General features: G+C 35.6%; 1 protein-coding gene across 1 annotated transcript in view; it reads right to left on the reverse strand.

Annotated features, from left to right (window-relative positions):
• Positions 1-20,813, reverse strand: part of LOC121370533 (cilia- and flagella-associated protein 47-like) — an 86,086-nt gene that overhangs the window by 37,650 nt on the left and 27,623 nt on the right. The window contains exons 22-34 of the mRNA XM_041495834.1: positions 20,386-20,454; positions 19,462-19,543; positions 18,719-18,816; positions 13,671-13,952; positions 12,614-12,821; positions 11,031-11,229; positions 9,446-9,537; positions 8,537-8,666; positions 6,987-7,086; positions 5,990-6,176; positions 4,733-4,979; positions 2,444-2,662; positions 1,423-1,735 (exon numbers count right to left, since the gene is read on the reverse strand). Coding sequence (XP_041351768.1) covers positions 1,423-1,735; positions 2,444-2,662; positions 4,733-4,979; positions 5,990-6,176; positions 6,987-7,086; positions 8,537-8,666; positions 9,446-9,537; positions 11,031-11,229; positions 12,614-12,821; positions 13,671-13,952; positions 18,719-18,816; positions 19,462-19,543; positions 20,386-20,454 — 2,226 coding nt within the window. The remainder of the gene's footprint in view (positions 1-1,422; positions 1,736-2,443; positions 2,663-4,732; positions 4,980-5,989; positions 6,177-6,986; positions 7,087-8,536; positions 8,667-9,445; positions 9,538-11,030; positions 11,230-12,613; positions 12,822-13,670; positions 13,953-18,718; positions 18,817-19,461; positions 19,544-20,385; positions 20,455-20,813) is intronic.

The raw sequence follows: 20,813 nt of genomic DNA on the forward strand, positions 1-20,813 counted from the left end.
TTCCAGTCATGTGATCACATCTTGGCTGTAGGAATGTTTGGACCAGGGCCCACGCTTATAAAACTTTTAGAGTCCAGACTCAATCTCTAATGACATAACATGCATACAATTTTATAAGCACTAGGCCAGTTCCTTGGAAAAAGGAGGTAACTGAAACTAGGTTGAGATGTCGGGTTACAGTATTGAAAAGAAAAACAATGCTATTAGTATTATGTTTAATGAAATTTGATATACCAGCTGGATAAACCATTGGTGGAACACATGAAACAAAAAAAAAACCCACTAAATAATAAAAATTCTCCTAAAAATATAAGAAATGCAGAATAAATATTTAGTATAGTGTATGTATACATAATATATTGATCAAAAGAAATATCACACCAATACTAACAGGAAAGTGTGACTGCAACCAAAACCCTCATCCATTGTGTCAGGAAGTTAAATGTGTTACTGACATTCAATGTCACATTACTCACATTTAGTCCCACATTACATCTTTGTACTTTATACAGACATTAGGACACTAACAGTAACTGTAATCTGGTCTACAATACTAAGTGTTCCCTTATTTCTTTCTCTCCGTATCTATACCTTAAGTGTCTGTTGTACTATATACAGACACTATGATGCTAGCAGTAACTGTAATCTTGTCTACAATAACAAGAGTTCCCTAATTTCTTTCTCAGTAGATATATATATACCTCAATTGAGTGTCTGTTGTATTTTATACAGACACTACGACACTAACAGTAATTGTAATCTGGTGTACTATACCAAGTGTTCCTTAATTTCTTTCTCAGTATATATATATATATATATATATATATATATATATATATATATATATATATATCTTGAGTGTCTGTTGTACTTTATACAGACACTACAACAACACTAACAGTAACTGTAATCTGGTCTATAATACTAAGTGTTCCCTTATTTCTTTCTCTAAGTGTATTTGCCTTGAGTGTCTGCAACAGGATGTCTGTCCAGGCTCAGTGTATTTACCGTGAGTGTCTGCAAGAGGACGTCTGTCCAGGCTCAGTGTATTTACCGTGAGTGTCTGCAACAGGATGTCTGTCCAGGCTCAGTGTATTTGCCTTGAGTGTCTGCAAGAGGACATCTGTCCAGGCTCAGTGTATTTACCTCAAGTGTCTGCAAGAGGACGTCTGTCCAGGCTCAGTGAATTTACCTTGAGTGTCTGCAAGAGGACGTCTGTCCAGGCTCAGTGTATTTACCTCGAGTGTCTACAAGAGGACTTCTTTCCAGGCTCAGTGTATTTACCGTGAATGTCTGCAAGAGGACGTCTGTTCAGGCTCAGTGTATTTACATTGAATGTCTGCAAGAGGACGTCTGTCCAGGCTCAGAGTATTTACCTCGAGTGTCTGCAAGAGGACGTCTGTCCAGGCTCAGTGTATTTACCTTGAGTGTCTGCAAGAGGACGTCTGTCCAGGCTCGCTTGGAGACTGCTTCAAAGATATCCTCCTCCAGCTCCTCCTCATACACAGACTCTATCTCTGTGACTGTATCGCTGCCCTGGACCTGCTGCTGTTGTTGCTGCTGCTGTTGTTCTTGTTGCTGTTGCTCAGCCTGCTGCTGTTGTTGCAGTTGCTCACTTTGTTGCTGATGTTGCTGTTCCTGCTTGAGCTGAGCCTGAAGCTGTTTCCACAGACTATAATCTGGTGGTGGCATCAGGTGCTCTGGACGTATAGCTGCCACACACGCACCTTGGCATCTGTAACAGATTATCATGTACATCTGTAACACAACTACAGGGTTCAAAGACTCAGAATGCTTACAGCTTAGGTTTCTGGACATAATGATAAACTGACAACTTCAACAAATGAAAAAAAGAAAAGAAAAAAAAAAACATTCTAAAAACGAAGGCCCTTCAAGCTTGAGGCTCAGACCAAATCGTCTACCGGGTAATCTGGTTTTTCCTTTGATTTATCCTGGACCATCAGATCTGCACATACAACTATCTCAATTAAGTAGCCAACTGTTCCAATACTATTCTCCTAAACAAGCTCATACAGTGTAAAGGATACATTTCAGATCCAATATATTCTCAACAAAGTATCTTTAAAAAGAAGACAAAGACAAACGAAAGAATAAAACCCATCCAAAATTCAGTTGTGATGCAATCGTTGATAATAACACAGATAACAAGAAGAAGGAAAACACCACCACCAACAACAACAAAATATGCTACGGGCCGTTTCAGAATTGAGACAAGAGACATAATGATTGCATTTATTATTTTATGTCTGGTGGATCTCCTACAGTAGTTCCTCCATGTACACATTGTTAAAAAAACATTATTTCGTGGGTGATAGGCACATTAAAAAAATATATATAGCGGTACTGCCTCCCATCCCCCCCATCCCATATTATATTACTGAACAGCCTCTGAACAATTAAATTCTAATCAGTAGTTTTTTACTTGAGGAAGGTCAGCAGTGTTGAGTGGCGCCAGTAAATCTCTTTGACTCGTTCAATGGGGTCGGATGGCAGCGATGAGTTGAATGGAATGCCCGGGACCGGTCGCCCACTCAGATTGTTCATCATGTCGTATACAGTCTTGCAGTCCTTCTTCGTGGTGTAGTCACTGTTCATACCCTTCTCCCTTGGCTCCCTGTCACTCATTTTGTGAGAGATGGCCCTGTCAACAAAACACACAGAAATACCAGTTAAAAAACCACTCATGGATTGTAATATAATAATAATAATAATAATAATAGATTTTTATTTCAGATCAGTGATCCACAGAACATATTTAAACATCACATACAAAACTGATTACATAATATACAGTAGCTTGTGCCAGCGATTTACACATACAGATTTGACGTACACATTTGTACACCGCAGGTGGGCAAGTAGGTCGTTTGAGGTTGTTTCGATTCAGCAAATATGTTGTTGAGCGAAGTACAGTGCCAAAGCTTTTCACTCAATGACTGACAAACATCTTGCTGGCACTGTATGGTCGTTGTTGTCCAATCATCCATTGGTATGCATTATTATAACATATGTTAAGATCCTTCATGGTATCCTGTGTAAATTTCACCCATAATGCACCCGCGTACAAATTACTACAATAACTCACAAATAATTGTGTTTTAAAAGATTCTGTATATGTACTCAGGCATCAAATTAAACATAGTGTGTGGTCACCCACAAAGTGGAACCAAAATATACAGGCTTGATATAGGTTATGAGAAATTTATCATAAATGTATTTAATGTACAATTCTCATTATTTTTACCATTAAAGCCCTTCACAGACTCACTATTACTTTATTATTAACTCAAATTTATCATAAATGTATTTAATGTACAATTCTAATTATTTTTACCATTAAAGCCCTTCACAGACTCACTATTACTTTATTATTAACTCACTATTGACTATTATACAGATATTTGTATGTGTATTATCTTATATCTAATAAAACGTAACTGTAGGGGGTTGAGGTAATATGAAGAGGTACAGAGGCCAATTGGAACCAAGGATGCGTCAAGTTAGAGGCCAGTTAGGATCCATAAGTGATTAACATTATTTGTCCTAAATACCAACTCCAAATGTGGTCGCCATTGATGACCAGAGAATTGATTATTTTAACACCTGAAGTGATTGATTTCTAAGTTGTGTTGTTTTTGTTTAATAAGATCTTGACAAGAATGAAAACACATTTTTGATACAAGTAGTAACTTCTTGGTAACCTGAATGACTGTACTCAACTTATTTCGATGCTTGCATTCTTACTATTACATCCTAATACAATCAAAAACTTATTTGGTAACTAAGGTACAATAAGGCACAATTAAAAAAAATTCTTAATAAAGTAACTAGCTCCCTAAGTTGTCAAAACTGAATGTATGACATCTGCACATCTATATTTAGTGTGTGGTTATTAAAAAGTCATTTTTCTTTTTTTTAACAAATAAAACATTTGAAAAGAAAGTTTGTTTTGTTTAACGACACCACTACAGCACATTGATTTATTAATCATTGGCTACTGGATATCAAACATTTGATAATTTTTAACATATAGTCTTAGAGAGGCAACCTGCTATATTTGTTTCCATCTGTAGCAAGGGATCTTTTATATGCACCATCCCACAGACAGGACAGCACGTACCACGTTCTTTGATATACAAGTCATGGTGCACTGGCTGGAACGAGAAATAGCCCAATGGGCCCACCGACTGGGATTGATCCTAGACCAAGTGTGCACTAGGCAAATGCTTTACCACTGGGCTAGGTCCCACCCCGGAACATTTTGAAGGCAGCCACTGGTTTGGGAAAGATTGGAGAAAACTTGGAGTGTTTTCTCTTTTATAGATACATCACCTGTCCTCAAAACTAGTGTCCTCAAAATTAGTGCATATTCTCTAGTTAGTAGACTGGTCCGAACATCCCAACAGCCAATGGGATGGCCTGAATTCTTCTACTGCGCACCCCTTCCTGTTCTGGTCAGTGACTGTAACTTCCTTCTTTTTCCTTTGCGTCTTATGGTTTGGACGTTCTTTTTTTTTATCTCTCTGTCGTAATCTGAGCCATCTATGTTTTTTACTTGGTTTTCTTGCAACTTTTGTGTTTGTAACACATTTTATAATGATGTTACTTTATTACTGTACAATTAGTTTGAGGCCACTAGTTTTGAGGACAGGTGATGTTGAAAAGAAATTTGGTTTTGGTTATAAGGTAAGAAAGCCGGACTGTGACTCACACTCTCAACGACTCTGGTATGGTAATCGGGAACGGTCCGCCAGCCCAGCCGAGGGAGGAGAACCATCGCTGGACTGCTAGCAACACCTCCATGTGGAATATTCCCTCCTCAGTGTCCTCGTCGGGGAACATCACAGAACCCAGCATGCGAGATGCTGCATCAATCGGACTGTGACTGCTGTGATCCGAGCAAGACGGCGGTTTGTTCATTGCTCCATCTCGCACCTTCGGAGTGCTGACGCACGAATCTGGCAATACCACACAAAAAATCATAAAATTTTCAATAATAAAAAAAAAAAAAAAAAAAAAAAGGAAATGTTTTATTTAACAACACATTCAACACATTTTATTTATGGTTATATGGCGTCAGACATATGGTTAAGGACCACACATATATAGAGAGAGGAAACCCGCTGACGCCACTTCATGGGCTACTCTTTTCGATTAGCAGCAAGGGATCTTTTATATGCACCATCCCACAGATAGGGTAGTACATACCACAGCCTTTGATATACCAGTCATGGTGCACTGGCTGGAACGAGAAATATGAAGAGGATCGATCTTGGACCGACCGCGCATCAAGCGAGCACTTTACCACTGAGCTACATCCTGCCCCCGAGTGGGAAAAATATATTTTACAAGTAAATGAAATTATTTAGTAGTAACTGGAAGCAAAGTATAGTCTTAAAATTTCCGAACAAAATTTAATTAAAATGTTTGGTAGGAAGTTGTCACTATGCTACTTCAGTAATAATAATATAGCTCCTTTAATGGCACTCATCCTTGTTATTAAGCAGAGCAGAATATATTTTAGCTATTCCTCAAAATTTTATGTGAAACAGATAAATTGACTTACATTATTTTTTATCACATTATGCAGGGCCTGTGCTTATAAAACTTAAAGTCTAGACTTTAATAAAGTCCAGACTTTAACGTAATGTTATTTGAATGGCGTTGCCATGACGTTAAAGTCTGGACTTTATTAAAGTCTAGACTTTAAGGTTTATAAGCACGGGGCATGATGTACACAGCTACTTTACATCCATGTATATTTATCTGTGGAATTAACTTGTTTAGGGAAATGATCAGAGGGGAGGTAGGAGGCACTTTAATATTTATTTTATGTCAGGTGGGTCTACTGCATTTTTTCTATCTACACATACATAATTAAATTAAACTTTATTTTGTGGGTTTACCCAGAAACATTACCCACTACCTCCCCCACCCAATCAGTTTTGGAACAGCCCTTACAACTCACCTGAAATGCTATCTGTTTCATAGCTCGACGATGACACCTGGAAGTTGGAGCTGGTGGCGCTGGTGCTCGGTCGGCTGTTGAGTCGCGTCGGAGACCCACATGGCACAAAGACCGCCTCACCAACACTGTTGTTGTCTTTAATGCTCACTGTCGCAGGCTGCAACCGGTGGCCTTTCGGGTAGGAACCCTACAATACACACAATAATTCTGCCACATTAAACTATTAAAAAACATTTGGCAGGAAGTTGCAATTATGCTACTTAAATAATAATAATAATAATTAAAAGCTCCTGTAATGGCACCCATCTTTGTTATTAAAGAAAGAAAGAAAGAAAGAAATGTTTTATTTAACGACGCATTCAACACATTTTATTTACGGTTATATGGCGTCAGACATATGGTTAAGGACCACACAGATATTGACAGAGGAAACCCACTGTTGCCACTTCATAGGCTACTCTTTTCGATTAGCAGCAAGGGACCTTTTATATGCACCATCCCACAGACAGGGTAGTACATACAAAAAAAGTTAATTTTTAATTACTATAATTATTTAAACGAAATATTTATTTTTATTTTTTTAAATGTTGGGTTTTCTTAAAATTAATATTTAATACATTTTAATCATTGTTAACATGCAGTCAGATGAACATTATAGATTCAAATATAAAACAATTTTTTTTTATTGGTGTAAATACAGTATCAGATTTGTGCAATTTTAATGAAATAACTGTTGTGACTTGTAACAATCAAAAGTATGTGTCGGGGTAGCAAAACAAATATGTCAATATGCTTGATTCAGGCATCATTGCAAAATCTGTGATACATGGAAAGACCTCACAAGCTAAAAGCTATTTAGTTTCCTGCATTAATTGTTTAAGTAGTACATTTTTGTTTTGTTTATGTCATTCTAGTAACATAAAATAAAACTATAATTTGAATAAAAAAATATTTAGAAATATATACTTTAAAAAAACAGCATTCACTTTTAAGTTACCTGTTCACAGACAATCTTGTGGTCATCTCTGTGTAAGGCCAGGAAAGGATAACATGTAAGCAAGCAGTTGTCAGCAGTGGCAGTGACCATCATTGAAAAACTAAACATTGAAGAAAAATATATTTTATATTAAACAAAACTAAACTAAGCTATTTCATTACATTTATATAAACTTAAAAAAAACCCCAAATTATCCAAATTAAACATTAAAATGTTCAATAAATTTTTCAAATGTAAAAATTTTCTCAAACATATCCTTGAGTAACCATGAACCAGCCTATTAACGGGAAATGGTTTCTGCACCTGCGTATTGTACTGTATGACCGATTTGATGAAATAATGTTTTACCTTGTTTACTTTATTGTCAAAATCAATCAACAAATGTTAATATCCATGCCATTTTATTGTGAAGACATTAAATGCATATAGTAGTCTAATGCTGACATTCTTCAGCTACTCCTGTAAACTGGGCTACTGTTTACAAGAGTGACATGTGTCACGTGATGTCACCAAAACTCTTATGCAATGAATCTGTGAAGCAGACGAGACTTTGACAATGACGGCAGTGTAAAACTGTTGTTTATTTAGGGTTTTTTAATATGACACGCCATTTAATATAGTGCACACAGTGTAAAATGGCAGTCGTATATACATTTCCCTATGTATAAAAATATTTTGAATGCCTACTTGTCTTTTCCTCATTTATGCACTTTGTTTTTGGGAAGTTTTTTTTTAATTCAACAAAAATATTTTGAGGTCAGGGTTCAATTGTATACAGATTCTTTACAAACAATGCATATCGAAATGACCGGTTTATGGGGTAGCCAGTTCACTTTTTTTCACAATACTTAAAACTGAAAGGGCTCGATTAGGCAAATATATTATTTAGGTTCAGGGGTATAAGAATTAGAAGGTATATATTTGAAAATAGTTTTTTATTTCATTGTTAAAACTAAAATACTGTTTTTCTAAAACCCTAGACTTAAAATTAAAATGGGAATTTCCTACAAGTCTTTATTTATGTTTATTTCTTTTCTTTTCTTTAAACACCCTGCTGTTATCTAGTTTGCAAACACCTAGGGAGTATTTAGTAACTAAAAACAAATTTAAAAAAAATTATAAAGAATTTCAAAATAATTTTTCTAAACCAAATTCTTCAGTAAAAAAAAAGAAGACATTTAATAGTGCTATTAGAATGGGAAGAATAAGTAAACGTGAAAGAAAAAAAAAAGGGGGAGGGGGGCAAAACATAAAGTTAAACATAAAGATGAAAATGTATTATGTAAACATTCATTTATCAGAAGACCCATAGTCCGTCCCATCATTGTATTAAAATGTTATTTTAATAAATAATTTCAGTTTGGTTTCACATAAGAAGAAAAGTAAAAGTGTTTTGGAAATAACAAAGAACTACAATTTGTGTGTGCAATTTACAAATCAATCCGCTTGGAAATAAATAACGTGTAGTAAATTACATAGTATGAAAAAAAAAAGTGATCCCCATGGGATGGACTATAGCAATTCAAGTTTTGTCATATAGCTACTGTTACCTTTTTCCTTCCTCGTCTTTGAATATGATGGGCTTTGAGAATGACACCGGTTTGGGGCTGGAAAAGGTCACAATACAGCTAATACTGCATGGGTCAATGTGGCCATCCTCTCCACAACAAGGCTTGATGTCTGGTTTCAAATACAAAAAGATACTGTTAGACCTGATGTGCTCAAAACAGTGTTTTAGATAGGTTTGCCAAACTAGTTTCAAATACAAAAAGATACTGTTAAGACCTGATGTGCTCAAAACAGATAAACTAGTTTCAAGATACTGTTAAGACCTGATGTGCTAAAAACAGTGTTTTAGATAGGTTTGCCAAACTAGTTTCAAATACAAAAAGATACTGTTAGACCTGATGTGCTCAAAACAGTGTTTTAGATAGGTTTGCCAACCTAGTTTCAAATACAAAAAGATACTGTTAGACCTGATGTGCTCAAAACAGTGTTTTAGATAGGTTTGCAAATCTAGTTTCAAATACAAAAGAAATACTGTTAGACCTTACATGTCCATTACAGGCTTTGACTTAAGATTACTACACCAGTTTCAGTACCCTGTACAGTTTCATTACAACTCCAATTAGCCATCAATTTCACTTGAGATTCCAAAGCAGGTCTGGTGCTTATAAAACTTTTTAAAGTCTAGATTTGAGACTCTTAACTGAATCTGAGACACTAATGTCATGACAACGCCATACAAATTGTATGCGTATGACTTCATTAGAGATTGAGTCTGGACTCTAAAACTTTTATATGCATGGGCCCTGAAGTCAAATTATGTTAACAAAAAACCACATAAACTGGATTTTTTTTTTATTGCCGATACTAGATTAAAAAAAGAAGAAAAAAGAAGAAAAAAAGCAAGCCCCCCCCCCCCCCCCTCCACATTCACCAATCGCCCCTGCACTTACCTTCTCCATCAGGGAACGTGAGTGTGAGCGGTGAAATCTTACTGCCATCTTCACACTCAACTTCGGGGAGCTCGTAACTCAGCTTGCTTTGCCTGGTAATAAACAACAACCCCATGGAAAATGGATCACAATAATGTCATACAAAATTATCAGTGGTATAGGAAGTGGCTAAAAAGTGGATGGGCACACTTTTATATTTAAACACTTTTATACTATTATAAAGCAAATATAAAGCAAAATATCTGAAAAGTGGGGGCACGTGCCCCCCTTGCCTCCACTTCCTTGCAGCAAATATATAATATATAACATGATGTAGTGTTATTTCATTTAGAAAAATTATGTAGATATTTTTAAGTGCTAAATACAATATATATACTGTACTATAGCATTTTGCAAGTTAGTTAAAAATAATTAAGTACATAAAATACATGAATATCCATCAGTCCTATTATTATAATAATTATATATGTGTGTAAAATACAAATTTATTACACACCACTGTAAGATATTGCTCATGTCATAACAATCACTCAATATCTAACTAGTGTAATATTGGTGTGATGTGAGCGTGACGTAGATCACTTGCTGACCCAATTCATAGAAAAATAACATGTAGTAGGTCTCGACATCTGCTTACTTCTGCGTTGCGACTTGTTTGCAGTTGGTTTGTAATAAATAAAATACTAAACCAGCTTGCCTGTCATACCATTTTCATGAAACTCGTGAACAGTTTTGGTATCTGACTCGATTTCGCTATTCAGATATATATATACCTAAATTGTTCACCGATTTCATAAAAATGGTATGACAGGCAAGCTCGTTTAGTATTCTATATCTGTCATACAAATCTAGATACTGTTAAAAAAACTTCACAACTAATAAAGTACAAGAGTGATAAAACCTGATGTTAACACAGCCCCTCTTTTTCATTTTATACTCTTCAAAAAGAGTAGGGGAACTCTAATAAGAATTTACAACTGCAAAAATTGTAAGGTATATTAGCTGTGGGAAATTGTTATATGATAATAGTGAATTAATTGAGCAAACATTACAACCGGTAGTTCAGTATTACAGTAGGTTGTATGACCACCAAAGATCTTGAAGGACGATTGGGGGTCAGAAGTGAAATTTGAAAGCTGACGTTTTTTTATTAGTAAATTGCAAATTCAAACAATAAAAATGACTAAAAACAAAACAATAACAACTGTATGATCAACAGAATAAAAAAGATTGACAGAAATAATGTTCCAGTGATTAATCGTGAATGACACCCCACGCACAAGTACAGGGCAACTGTGTGATGCATGTGTAACTATGGAATGTGTTTCGGTGTGTTGATAAACAGACCTGAATGTTCTTTACTAGGATGTCTGTGGTCAAAACGTATGTTCAGTCTAACAGTTGATATAACATTAATATTTCAGGTTCCTCTACTTTTTTTTGAAGAGTATATTATATAAAAATATTTCTAAGCATAGTAAACATTTACATGCAATCTGTATACAGATTGAGGATCAGCAAACATATATGTGTATAGCAGTCACAAATATAGATTGTTTTTTTATATATAGAAACAGATTCTTACTCTTTGTATTGTGTGCACAGAATGTTGAATTCGAATGAGACCTCTGTCTTGAGGGGAGCTGGTGTCAGGCCCGCAGCCGGTGGGAGGAACCAGATCTTTGGTGAACTCACTTGACAGTACACCTGCAGGTACTGGTACGGTTTATCCCAGTCACCGTTCACCACAATTGGTATCACACACTCCGACTGTCCAGAATCCACTAAACAAAACAGCATGAAAGAAAGAGAAAGAAAGAAATGTTTTATTTAACGACACACTCAACACATTTTATTTACGGTTATATGGCATCAAACATATGGTTACAGACCACACAGATAATGAGAGAGGAAACCCGCTGTTACCACTTCATGGGCTACTCTTTTCAATTAGCAGCAAGGGATCTTTTATATGCACCATCCCACAGACAGGGTAGTACATACCACGACCTTTGATATACCAGTCGTGATGCACTGGCTGGAATGAGAAATAGCCCAGTGGGCCCACTGACGGGGATCGATCCCAGACCGACCTTGCATAGAACGAGCGCTGTACCACTGGGCTATGTTCCGCTCCAAAACAGCACGAAAACACAAATTTAGATTGGTCAGACCTGACATAAGTCTAAAATAAAATATTTCCATCATAACCGTTGATATTTGTAATTTTTTCAAGTTACTGTTTAGATAATTCAGAGTATGAGCTCAAAAATATTATACAGTCTGGGTTCATAATAAATGCATTTTATATATCACTAGAATTGTATACACAAGACACTCATACTTAAAAACATTTTGTATAATAAGCTTAACTGATAAGACAATTGTTATATTACAAATGTTTAGTGACAACTAAACTATGTTAATAGAATACTGTTATTAAACTTGATTATATAAATTTGTTCAGTTTCAAGAAACATTTTAAAAACATTTGGTTCAAACATATTTATTTACTGTAATAATAAACAGTTTTGGGACTGGTCAACAGACTGATAAAAACATTTATTCTCACTGGTTACAGATTAATAGACTCCATCATATGTGGTCATGTGGGATAGAAAAAGTACACCCGAGGTGGTGGTGTAAATTGCAACACGGGACGAGGCTTGCCGAGTCTCGGGGTCGAAATTTCCACCACTGAGGGTGTATTTTGTCTATCCAACATAAATAACTGCATATGATGCAGGTTTTTTTCTCCCATCCATTCGACAAATAAACCATTATTTTACACGAACAAACAAAGCTGAGTGAAAAAGTAACTTCTTTATTTGACCATATTATCATAAATAAACTACACTATCATATTTGCTGCATCCGTTTCATGTGTTAAAGAATTTAACACTACAAATTAACAAGGTAGCTTTTATAATGAAGGTTTCAATAACAAAATATTGATCTAAAACTAACCCACTCGCATTAATATGACATCATATATCACCAACAACATACTACTCCCCAAGTTAAATGTAATGACGTCATAGCCTATGCAAGATAGATTTATTCCGTATGGGCCGACATCATGAAATGGGTCTGTCTTGCATAGGCCCTAGGGATGGGAGAAAACTACATTCCACCCAAATATAACAAAGCACTGATACACTAACTTACTTGGACAGTACACTACAGCAATTTCTTGGGTCTGTCCAGGATCAAGCTTCCCTTGGATGCCGCGGCTAGGGCTGTCCGACTGTGGCGTGAATGGGACACCAGATGGATGGACAAACTTTATGATGCCTTCGTTGAGAGCCTTCGATGGTCTGGACAGGTCGAAGCCCCAGGTGAGTTCCTTATTGCTGTGATTCACCACAATGATACTCTGAAGAGAGAAAAAAGAGGTTAGATTCAGAATAAGGGTGTCCATTATTTTAAAAAGTAGAAAAAGAACAAGCATTCTGAGAGTACTGCTAAAGCAATAGATGTCCCCTACCGGAACAAGCAAATTTTCATATCTCCTAAATTCAAGGACCATAAACCTGTGAAAAATGGGTAAATTGCCATGAAAGTTAAACTTGATCTGTAACAGTATTTGCTAAAGCCAAATATAAAATTTTATCTCAGTATCTTCAGGCATTGCAAAATAAAAAGCCAAAAAAACTAATTTTCGTATCTCCTAAGTTCAAGGGCCATAACTCTGTCACAAATGGGTAAATTGCCATGAAAGTCAAAATTGATCTATAACAGTATATGATAAAGCTATATACAACATTTCAACTCAATATCTCAAGGCATTGTAAAAACAAAAACATCCGGAAAACTATATGTGGGATAGACGGACAGACAGACAGACAGAAGGATGGAGATGAAACCTATAGTCCCCTCCAGTTGGACCGGTAGGGAACTAAAACATAGGCAGCTATATTTTGTTAATGCTGTGAATTCACTGAATTGCAACAGGCAGTTCCTGTAGCAGTAGCAATCACCCACTAATGAAAACTGCAAAATAAGTATAAAATATTTTAACTTAAGTAAGAGATATTCTCTGAGTTTCACGGAAAGAAGAAATGTTTTATTTAATTCAACAAAATTTATATTAATTAAAAAAAAATAATTGTATAACCAATACACAGATATATATATATATAAACACACCCTATTTCAGAATAAAGCGTACAATTTTAAAATGTGTTTTTAAAGGATATAGCAGTGCCCTGCTATGAACATTCACCTTTTTCTGGCCTATTCCAGTGTTCATGACAATGTCATTAAATCCAGTTGGCAGGGAGAACTCAATCCGGTTGGTAGACAGTTGAAGTGGCTGTCGCAGAGCCGTTGCGATGACATGTTTGCGCGGTGTTGCCACGGTGAAGGGTTGCGGTCTTGGGTTGATGATATGCTGGAGACTGTTCTTCTGTGACGGCGCAGGAGTGGGGGGAAACGGGGTAGGAGCAGGTGATGGAGCTCCTATATGGTTGATGATCACTGGCATAACAAAGTCATAAGCCGCCACCTGTAACATAATTCATTATCATACAGTAACTATCATAATCATAACGTGTCACCTGTAACATATAGAGGATACTTCCTGAGTGCTTGCGATATCATAATTTATCAGCACGAGTTGATAAAAGTATAAAATCCAAGGCTTGCCGAGGATTTTTATACTTTTATCAATGAGTGCTGATAAATTATGATATCACAAGACACGAGGGGGTATTATTTTTATCATCCATTATCATTCTTTTCATTTGCGACAGTTGTAAACAATGTCAGTAATGTGGGTTGAATGTCAGTGGTAGACTCGTTAACTAGTGGCGTGACGTCACTAATGGTAGGTTTAGCACTGAAACAAACACAGTGTCAGTGTCGTAATAAAACATTGTCTTGTGATTAAAATTTGACCAATCAAGTTTATAAGAAGCGATATCTCCGCAGGAGACATCGCACATTATAGTGCCAGTGATATCGCCTACAAAAGCCTTTAATGGATGATAAAATTCATTATCATACAGTAAATATCATAGTCATAACATGTCACCTGTAACATAATTCATTATTATATAGCAAGTAAAAGTTATATAAATAGCCATAAACTGTCACCGTAACACCATGCATTATCATGTAGTAAATGATGTACCACAATTCATAATATATTAAGAAGAATATCCCATAAATCAAAATGGTGTAATAAATAAGTTGTGTGATGTATAGTAAAAAGGTTATTATACAGTGTTGTCTACAATGTTATATTGAATTTCACTGCACTTGTACAGCTGCTCATTCAACAAGAATTTTCATCACAATGTGAATTCATACAATAAAATTCCCTGTAGTAAACAAAAACAAACAAAAACTACCCACCAATATTCTGTTGCAAACAAAGTTTATATTCAGACCTCATGTTACAGACATATTGCAAATGCTTAATCAATTCTTTATATCAATACTTCATGCTTTCATCACTTCATATTCATATCATAATTTGCGGTAATTATTTTCAAAATTTAAAATGAAAATTTGTGGTATTCAAAAGATTCACTAATTGTACCACATATTATTATATATAAGATACAGTTGAATCCTGTCGACTCGAACCCTGTCGGTGCTCGAGAAAGTGTTCGACTCATCGGGTAGTTCGACCTAACCATTTAGTCAACAATGTTTAAGTGTAACTCGGGACTTCCTTTTGGTTCGAGCGTTGCGGCATATTCGACCCTTCTGACTTTGACCCAACGAGATTCTACTGTATTTATTTGACATACATTTGTTCAAACAGGTGAAAATGTAATACAAATAAGACAATTCTAGCAATGAAAGAATTGCAATTGAAATTGAAATTTATATATAGGACAAATGTGTTTATGCAATATAATGTGTAAAAACTATTAAAATAAAAATTAAGTTTTATAAACATTCTAGATAAATGTTAGTCTACAAGAAAAAGAACAATGAAAAACTATAAATAAAGTAATACGATAAATATTAGTTATTTCTCTGTTTCCAACCGAGCTGTTTGGAAGAAAACAATATGAAATGTTTCATCACCTTTCAGTAAATATGCTGTTAATAAAGAGCTAGCCTGAAGTGTTTGGGGCATAGAATGAAATCCCCATTGTGGACCCATTGGGCATTTTCCTTTTTAACCAGTGCCCCATGACTGGTATATCAGAGTCAGTGGTATGTGCTGTCCTGTCTGTGGTAAAGTACATACAAAGGAAGGACGTGTTTTATTTATCGACGCACTCAACACATTGTATATAAGGTTATATGGTGTTGGACATATGGTTAAGGACCACACAGATATTGAGGGAGGAAACCCGCTGTCGCAACTTCATGGGCTACTCTTTTCGATCAGCAGCAAGGGATCTTTTATATGCACCATCCCACAGACAGGATAGCACATACCACGGCCTTTGATATTACCAGTCTTGGTGCACTGGATAGAATGAGAAATAGCCCAATTGACCCACTGACGGGAATCGATCCTAGTACCACTGGGCTACGTCCCATCCCATCATACAAAGCTTACATAGCTGCTACTGAAAAAGTGGAGCAGGTTTCCTCTAAAGACTGATTGATTATTCAATCGGATCTAGTGGTGTTAACAAAACAAACTTTACCACATGACTGAATAGCCTTGATAACACAGTGGTTCAGTCATTCAGTTTAAGGCCACAAGGTACAGGGTTCAAATCCCATTACTAGCTCAAACCATTAATCCCACTGGGGTAGTGCAAGCTATGTATATACATAAAGTATCATGCTATCCTGTGTGTAGGGGGAACTTTACATAAAAGATCCCCAAGTTATGTTCGAAACAGTATGCTTGAACCTTACTTGAATATTATCAAATAACTTAATCATTATGTTACATGACTATCCTAGAATAACAAATATTCTGACAAAATTATTATCAACTACCCAAGACATTAAAACTATTTCAAACAGAATATTGAGAATACAAAATATAATTAAATATAACCTTATATGTCAATAGTGAATTGGCTAATTCAATACCACAGTCATCATAAAAGAACTTTCAACCGTAACATCAGGCTTGACATAGCCCAGTGGTAAAGTGCCTGCCTGATGTGTGGTCAGTCTAGGATCGATCTCTATCAGTGGGTCCACTGAGCTATTTCTCGTTCCAGCCAGTGCACCACGACTGGTATATCAGAGGCCGTGGTATGTGCTATTCTGTCTGTTGGATGGTGCATATAAAAGATCCCTTGTTACTAATGGAAAAATGTAGCGGGTTTCCTCTCCACGACTATGTCAAAATGACCATATGTTTGACATCCAATAGCCGATGATTAATAAATCAATGTGCTCTAGTGGTGTCGTTAAACAAAACAAAGTTTTAAACCTTAATGTCAGATCTCACCTTTTGTGATTTTTATCACAGGTGAAATGGTTATTTAACAAGTTAGTAGACTATGCAACTGATTCTGAAGGCTCACCTTTTGTGATTTTAATCACAGGTGAAATGGTTATTTAACAAGTTAATAGACTATGCAACTGATTCTGAAGGCTTTTTCTAAACTCTACAAAATGAAAGATGATGCAGTTTTAACAATAAAGATAATATCAGCCATAAAGATACAAAAACAAACAAAAAATGCCCACCAATATTTTGCTCACAAAGTTTCAATACAAACAGTCGTAAGTAAATTTTAATTTTTGTTAATGCAGCTCAAGTGAATTGCTATCTTATGCACTAAAGATCACTTCATAAAACAGGCAGATAGATATATTTCCACCCCGGTTATACAAAGTCACTTAAATGAATTAATAAGTTTCCATTAAATAGCTAACAATATACATAAAAGTTAAAGTAATGTGAAAATTGTAACATCTAACTATGCGGTACTAAAATAGCTTTGAAATACTAAATATATCAAAAAATATATACTGTGGTAAATTATCTTCAGATAAAAAAAAAATGTCAGTACGAGTTTATTCATCTAAGAAATATAAATACTAAAATCTAAAAACTGAAATTAAAACTGCAGTAAATGCTGGGTTAATTCTGTATGAGCTAGGCAAATAAAATGCATTTAAAAGCAAGTTTTAAAATTCTACTAAATATTAAAATCATTTATTGTAGAACTATAAACTATTTGTTGTGTACTTTATCTAAATAATTGTACCTTTTTTCCTTTTATTTTTGTATTACCCTGAAATAAAATATCTTAACATGTCATTATTTTTTACACCCTAGTAAATGGCGAACACATGCCTTTGATCAGGGACATTCTTGAGTTTGTTGCACTGCAAGATGTTTCTGACTAATAAAATATTTCTATGATTAAACTTGCATATTAAATATATTTTCTTGTTTAGAATATCAGTGTCTGTATATTTAATGTGTTTCTGGTTGTCTTAATATTTGTAAGAAGCCTAAACTGGCTTTTGTCTTCAAATAATTTCATACATACCAAAATATTATTTTAGGAAATAAAATGAAATTTAACCTAGTACAAATATTAGAACGATCAGAAACACGTTTAATATAAAACCACTAATATTTTATGTAATTACAATCATTAAAAAGTCTCTGCTAGTCGATAATATCTTAAGTGCAGGAATGTCCCTTTAATTCAAACCAAATGAAACCCTTGTGACTTTAGACCTGTGCTTTTTAAAATGTTTTGCCCCTGCACCTCCCCACTCCCTCAAGCCTCCAATGAGCCAATCTTTAATTCAATGCCTCCTCTCTTTGTTTTCCACAGTAAGCCATGTCATGTCTGTGTTTCCTACTAACCACCCACACCTTTTTATGAAATCTTCTTGCATGCCTGATTTAAAGAATGAGTGTTTTAGAATCTAAACATTTTGTAATAATAATCCTGGTAAATGATTTTTAAGAAATTACAATAAACTGGAGAAAACGCGAGGCAGGGGCAGAGCCGGTTTATCCTAGTAGCACATGTAGCATGTGCTACGGGCCCCGCGCTTCAGGTGACCCTGCAGTGATGTGTACATTTATTTTCCCCAGGTAATTTTTCCCCCTCTCCCCAAGGGAGTTGCAAAATATATATCCTGGGAAGGAGGCCCTGCAGTTATTTGTGTTAAGGCCCGGTGGATCCTTAAACAAGCTCTGGGAAGGGGTGCACAGTAGAACATTTTTAGGTCATCCCATTATCTGTTGGGATGTCAGAAACCAAACTACTATTCTTAGGGGAACATGCATTGTTGAGGACAGGTGAAGTTGAAAAGGGAAGTTTTGTGACATGATTCGAATATGAAAGTGAAAGTAAAGTACAGCATGCTGACCTCAGTGGGCATGAATGTCAGTTCCCCATCTGCAGCTTCGTTTGGAGCCAAAGTGACAGAGAACATTCCTGGGTTCAGTATTTGGTAGTTGAAATCATCTGGAACGAAAAATAACAACATTATATCAGTTCAAGTTAATCTCTCTCATATCTCTCTCTTTCAATATAGCCCAGTGGGAAAACACTCACTTGATGTGCCATCAGTCTAGGATCGATCCCCATTGGTGGGTCTATTGGGCTATTTCTCACTCTAGCCAGTGCATCACAACTGGTATATCAAAGGCCGTGGTATGTGCTATCCTGTCTGTGGGATAGCTGATGATTAATAAATCAATGTGCTCTAGTGGTGTCATTAAACAAAATAAACTTCTTCTTCTCTCTCCTTCCCCTCTCTTCCTCTCTCCCTCCCCTCTCTCTTTCTCGCTCTCTCTTTCTCTGGTCCTCCTCCCTCTCAAAGATGCACACACATATACACACAGCACACATAAGCATCCACATCTTAAATATAAGCAAAATTAGGGGACTAGTTGAGAAATTTCAACATCAGATACACTTAGGTGCTCTATCAAAATATTAAAGAAGCATAATGTTGTTCGACTTTAGGAAGTTGGGTTGGGTATCATTGTGGAAGTCTGGACAAGACCTTCCTTCCTAATCTCTCCCAGCTTCAGTACAAGTCCATTGTAAAAACAGTATTGCATGCATTTGGTTTAAATGGAGGAAAAGAAAACTGGAAATACAAACCAGCACTTTGGAATCCTGGGAAGGCCAGACTGAAATCTTTATATCGAACCAAGTCAAACTCAACTTTTGCTTTTGTTCCAGCCTGGAATTACAACAACAAAACATACTGCAGTCAGGTCTGTAACAATTTTATCAACCAACATTACAACTGTAAAACACACAACAGAATTACTGTCGGAAGACAACTGAAAATTCTTCACTGACAATATTATTTTAAACAATTCAAAAAGTAAAATGTTTCTAATGGCTACACAACAAAATAAAAGTTACCCAATGACTAACTAATTTTCAAGAAGTTGCTAAAACAGCATTATTAATTACTGTTGAACAAGTAAAGTATTATTTCTGACATACATGTATATAGGTTGCATGGTACCAAAGAGAGTTCCGTGTCAAAGTTTGAGGTAAACCGTCAAATATTTACGGAGTAAAAGCAGCTGTGGGTGTGATTGGTAGTAATATGTGACATTGATTATTTGTGCAAATACTATTATTCATTGACAATAAACAAATACACTTTTATTTGTTATACAATTGTTATGCAGTATACACCAGAGGTTGAAACTAATGCAGGGTACCCCCAAAAATGGAACTGCAATTTTTAGCAAAAATGACGGTTGCTAATAAAAACATTAATTAAATCTCTTACGTGGTATGTGACCCCCCATTTTCTTGCAGGTAGATTATATGTGAGGTGCCACACTTTTTATTGATGTACTTCCTGGGTGTGTTGATACGCTGCTTATATCAGTTTTAATAGTAAACATTAACATTATCGGCAATAGGAATTGATTTGGTCTATTAAAACCTTTAGTCATAACCCCCCCAAAAAAAACCCAAACAAACCCAACACAACAAAAAACAAAGATGAAAGCAATTATTCAGATATAACCATAAAAATACTTCAAACACAAGCAACAGTACCTGGTTTATCAGTTGGAATGGCACAGTTGATCCAGAACCACAGTACACACCACCCAAATTGAAAGACGGCTGAAATAACAATAAACAAATTAATAATGTTGCTGGACATCAATCAAGTAAGTTGTCACACTGAAATACTGATAGACTAAAAAGCAAAATCAGTGCAAGAATGATGGATTAACATGATGAACAGAGCAAACAAAACGAAAGGAGAGAAATTTTACACAGAATTCTCATTCCAATGGCCAACAAACAAAATTATTAATTACATAGCAAATAAATGAATGAATTAAGACGGATGGATCACTATGTCTGAAAACAAATAGCATAGAAATGGCTTTTACAAGTGGATAAAAAAAATAGTTTAAAAAGCTTTTCCTTTTAATAACTGCAACTTGTTTAAAACTACATTACTGATTTTGTTAATA

The sequence above is a fragment of the Gigantopelta aegis genome, chromosome 4, assembly GCF_016097555.1.
Source record: "Gigantopelta aegis isolate Gae_Host chromosome 4, Gae_host_genome, whole genome shotgun sequence".
Classification (NCBI taxonomy): Eukaryota; Metazoa; Mollusca; class Gastropoda; order Neomphalida; family Peltospiridae; genus Gigantopelta; species Gigantopelta aegis.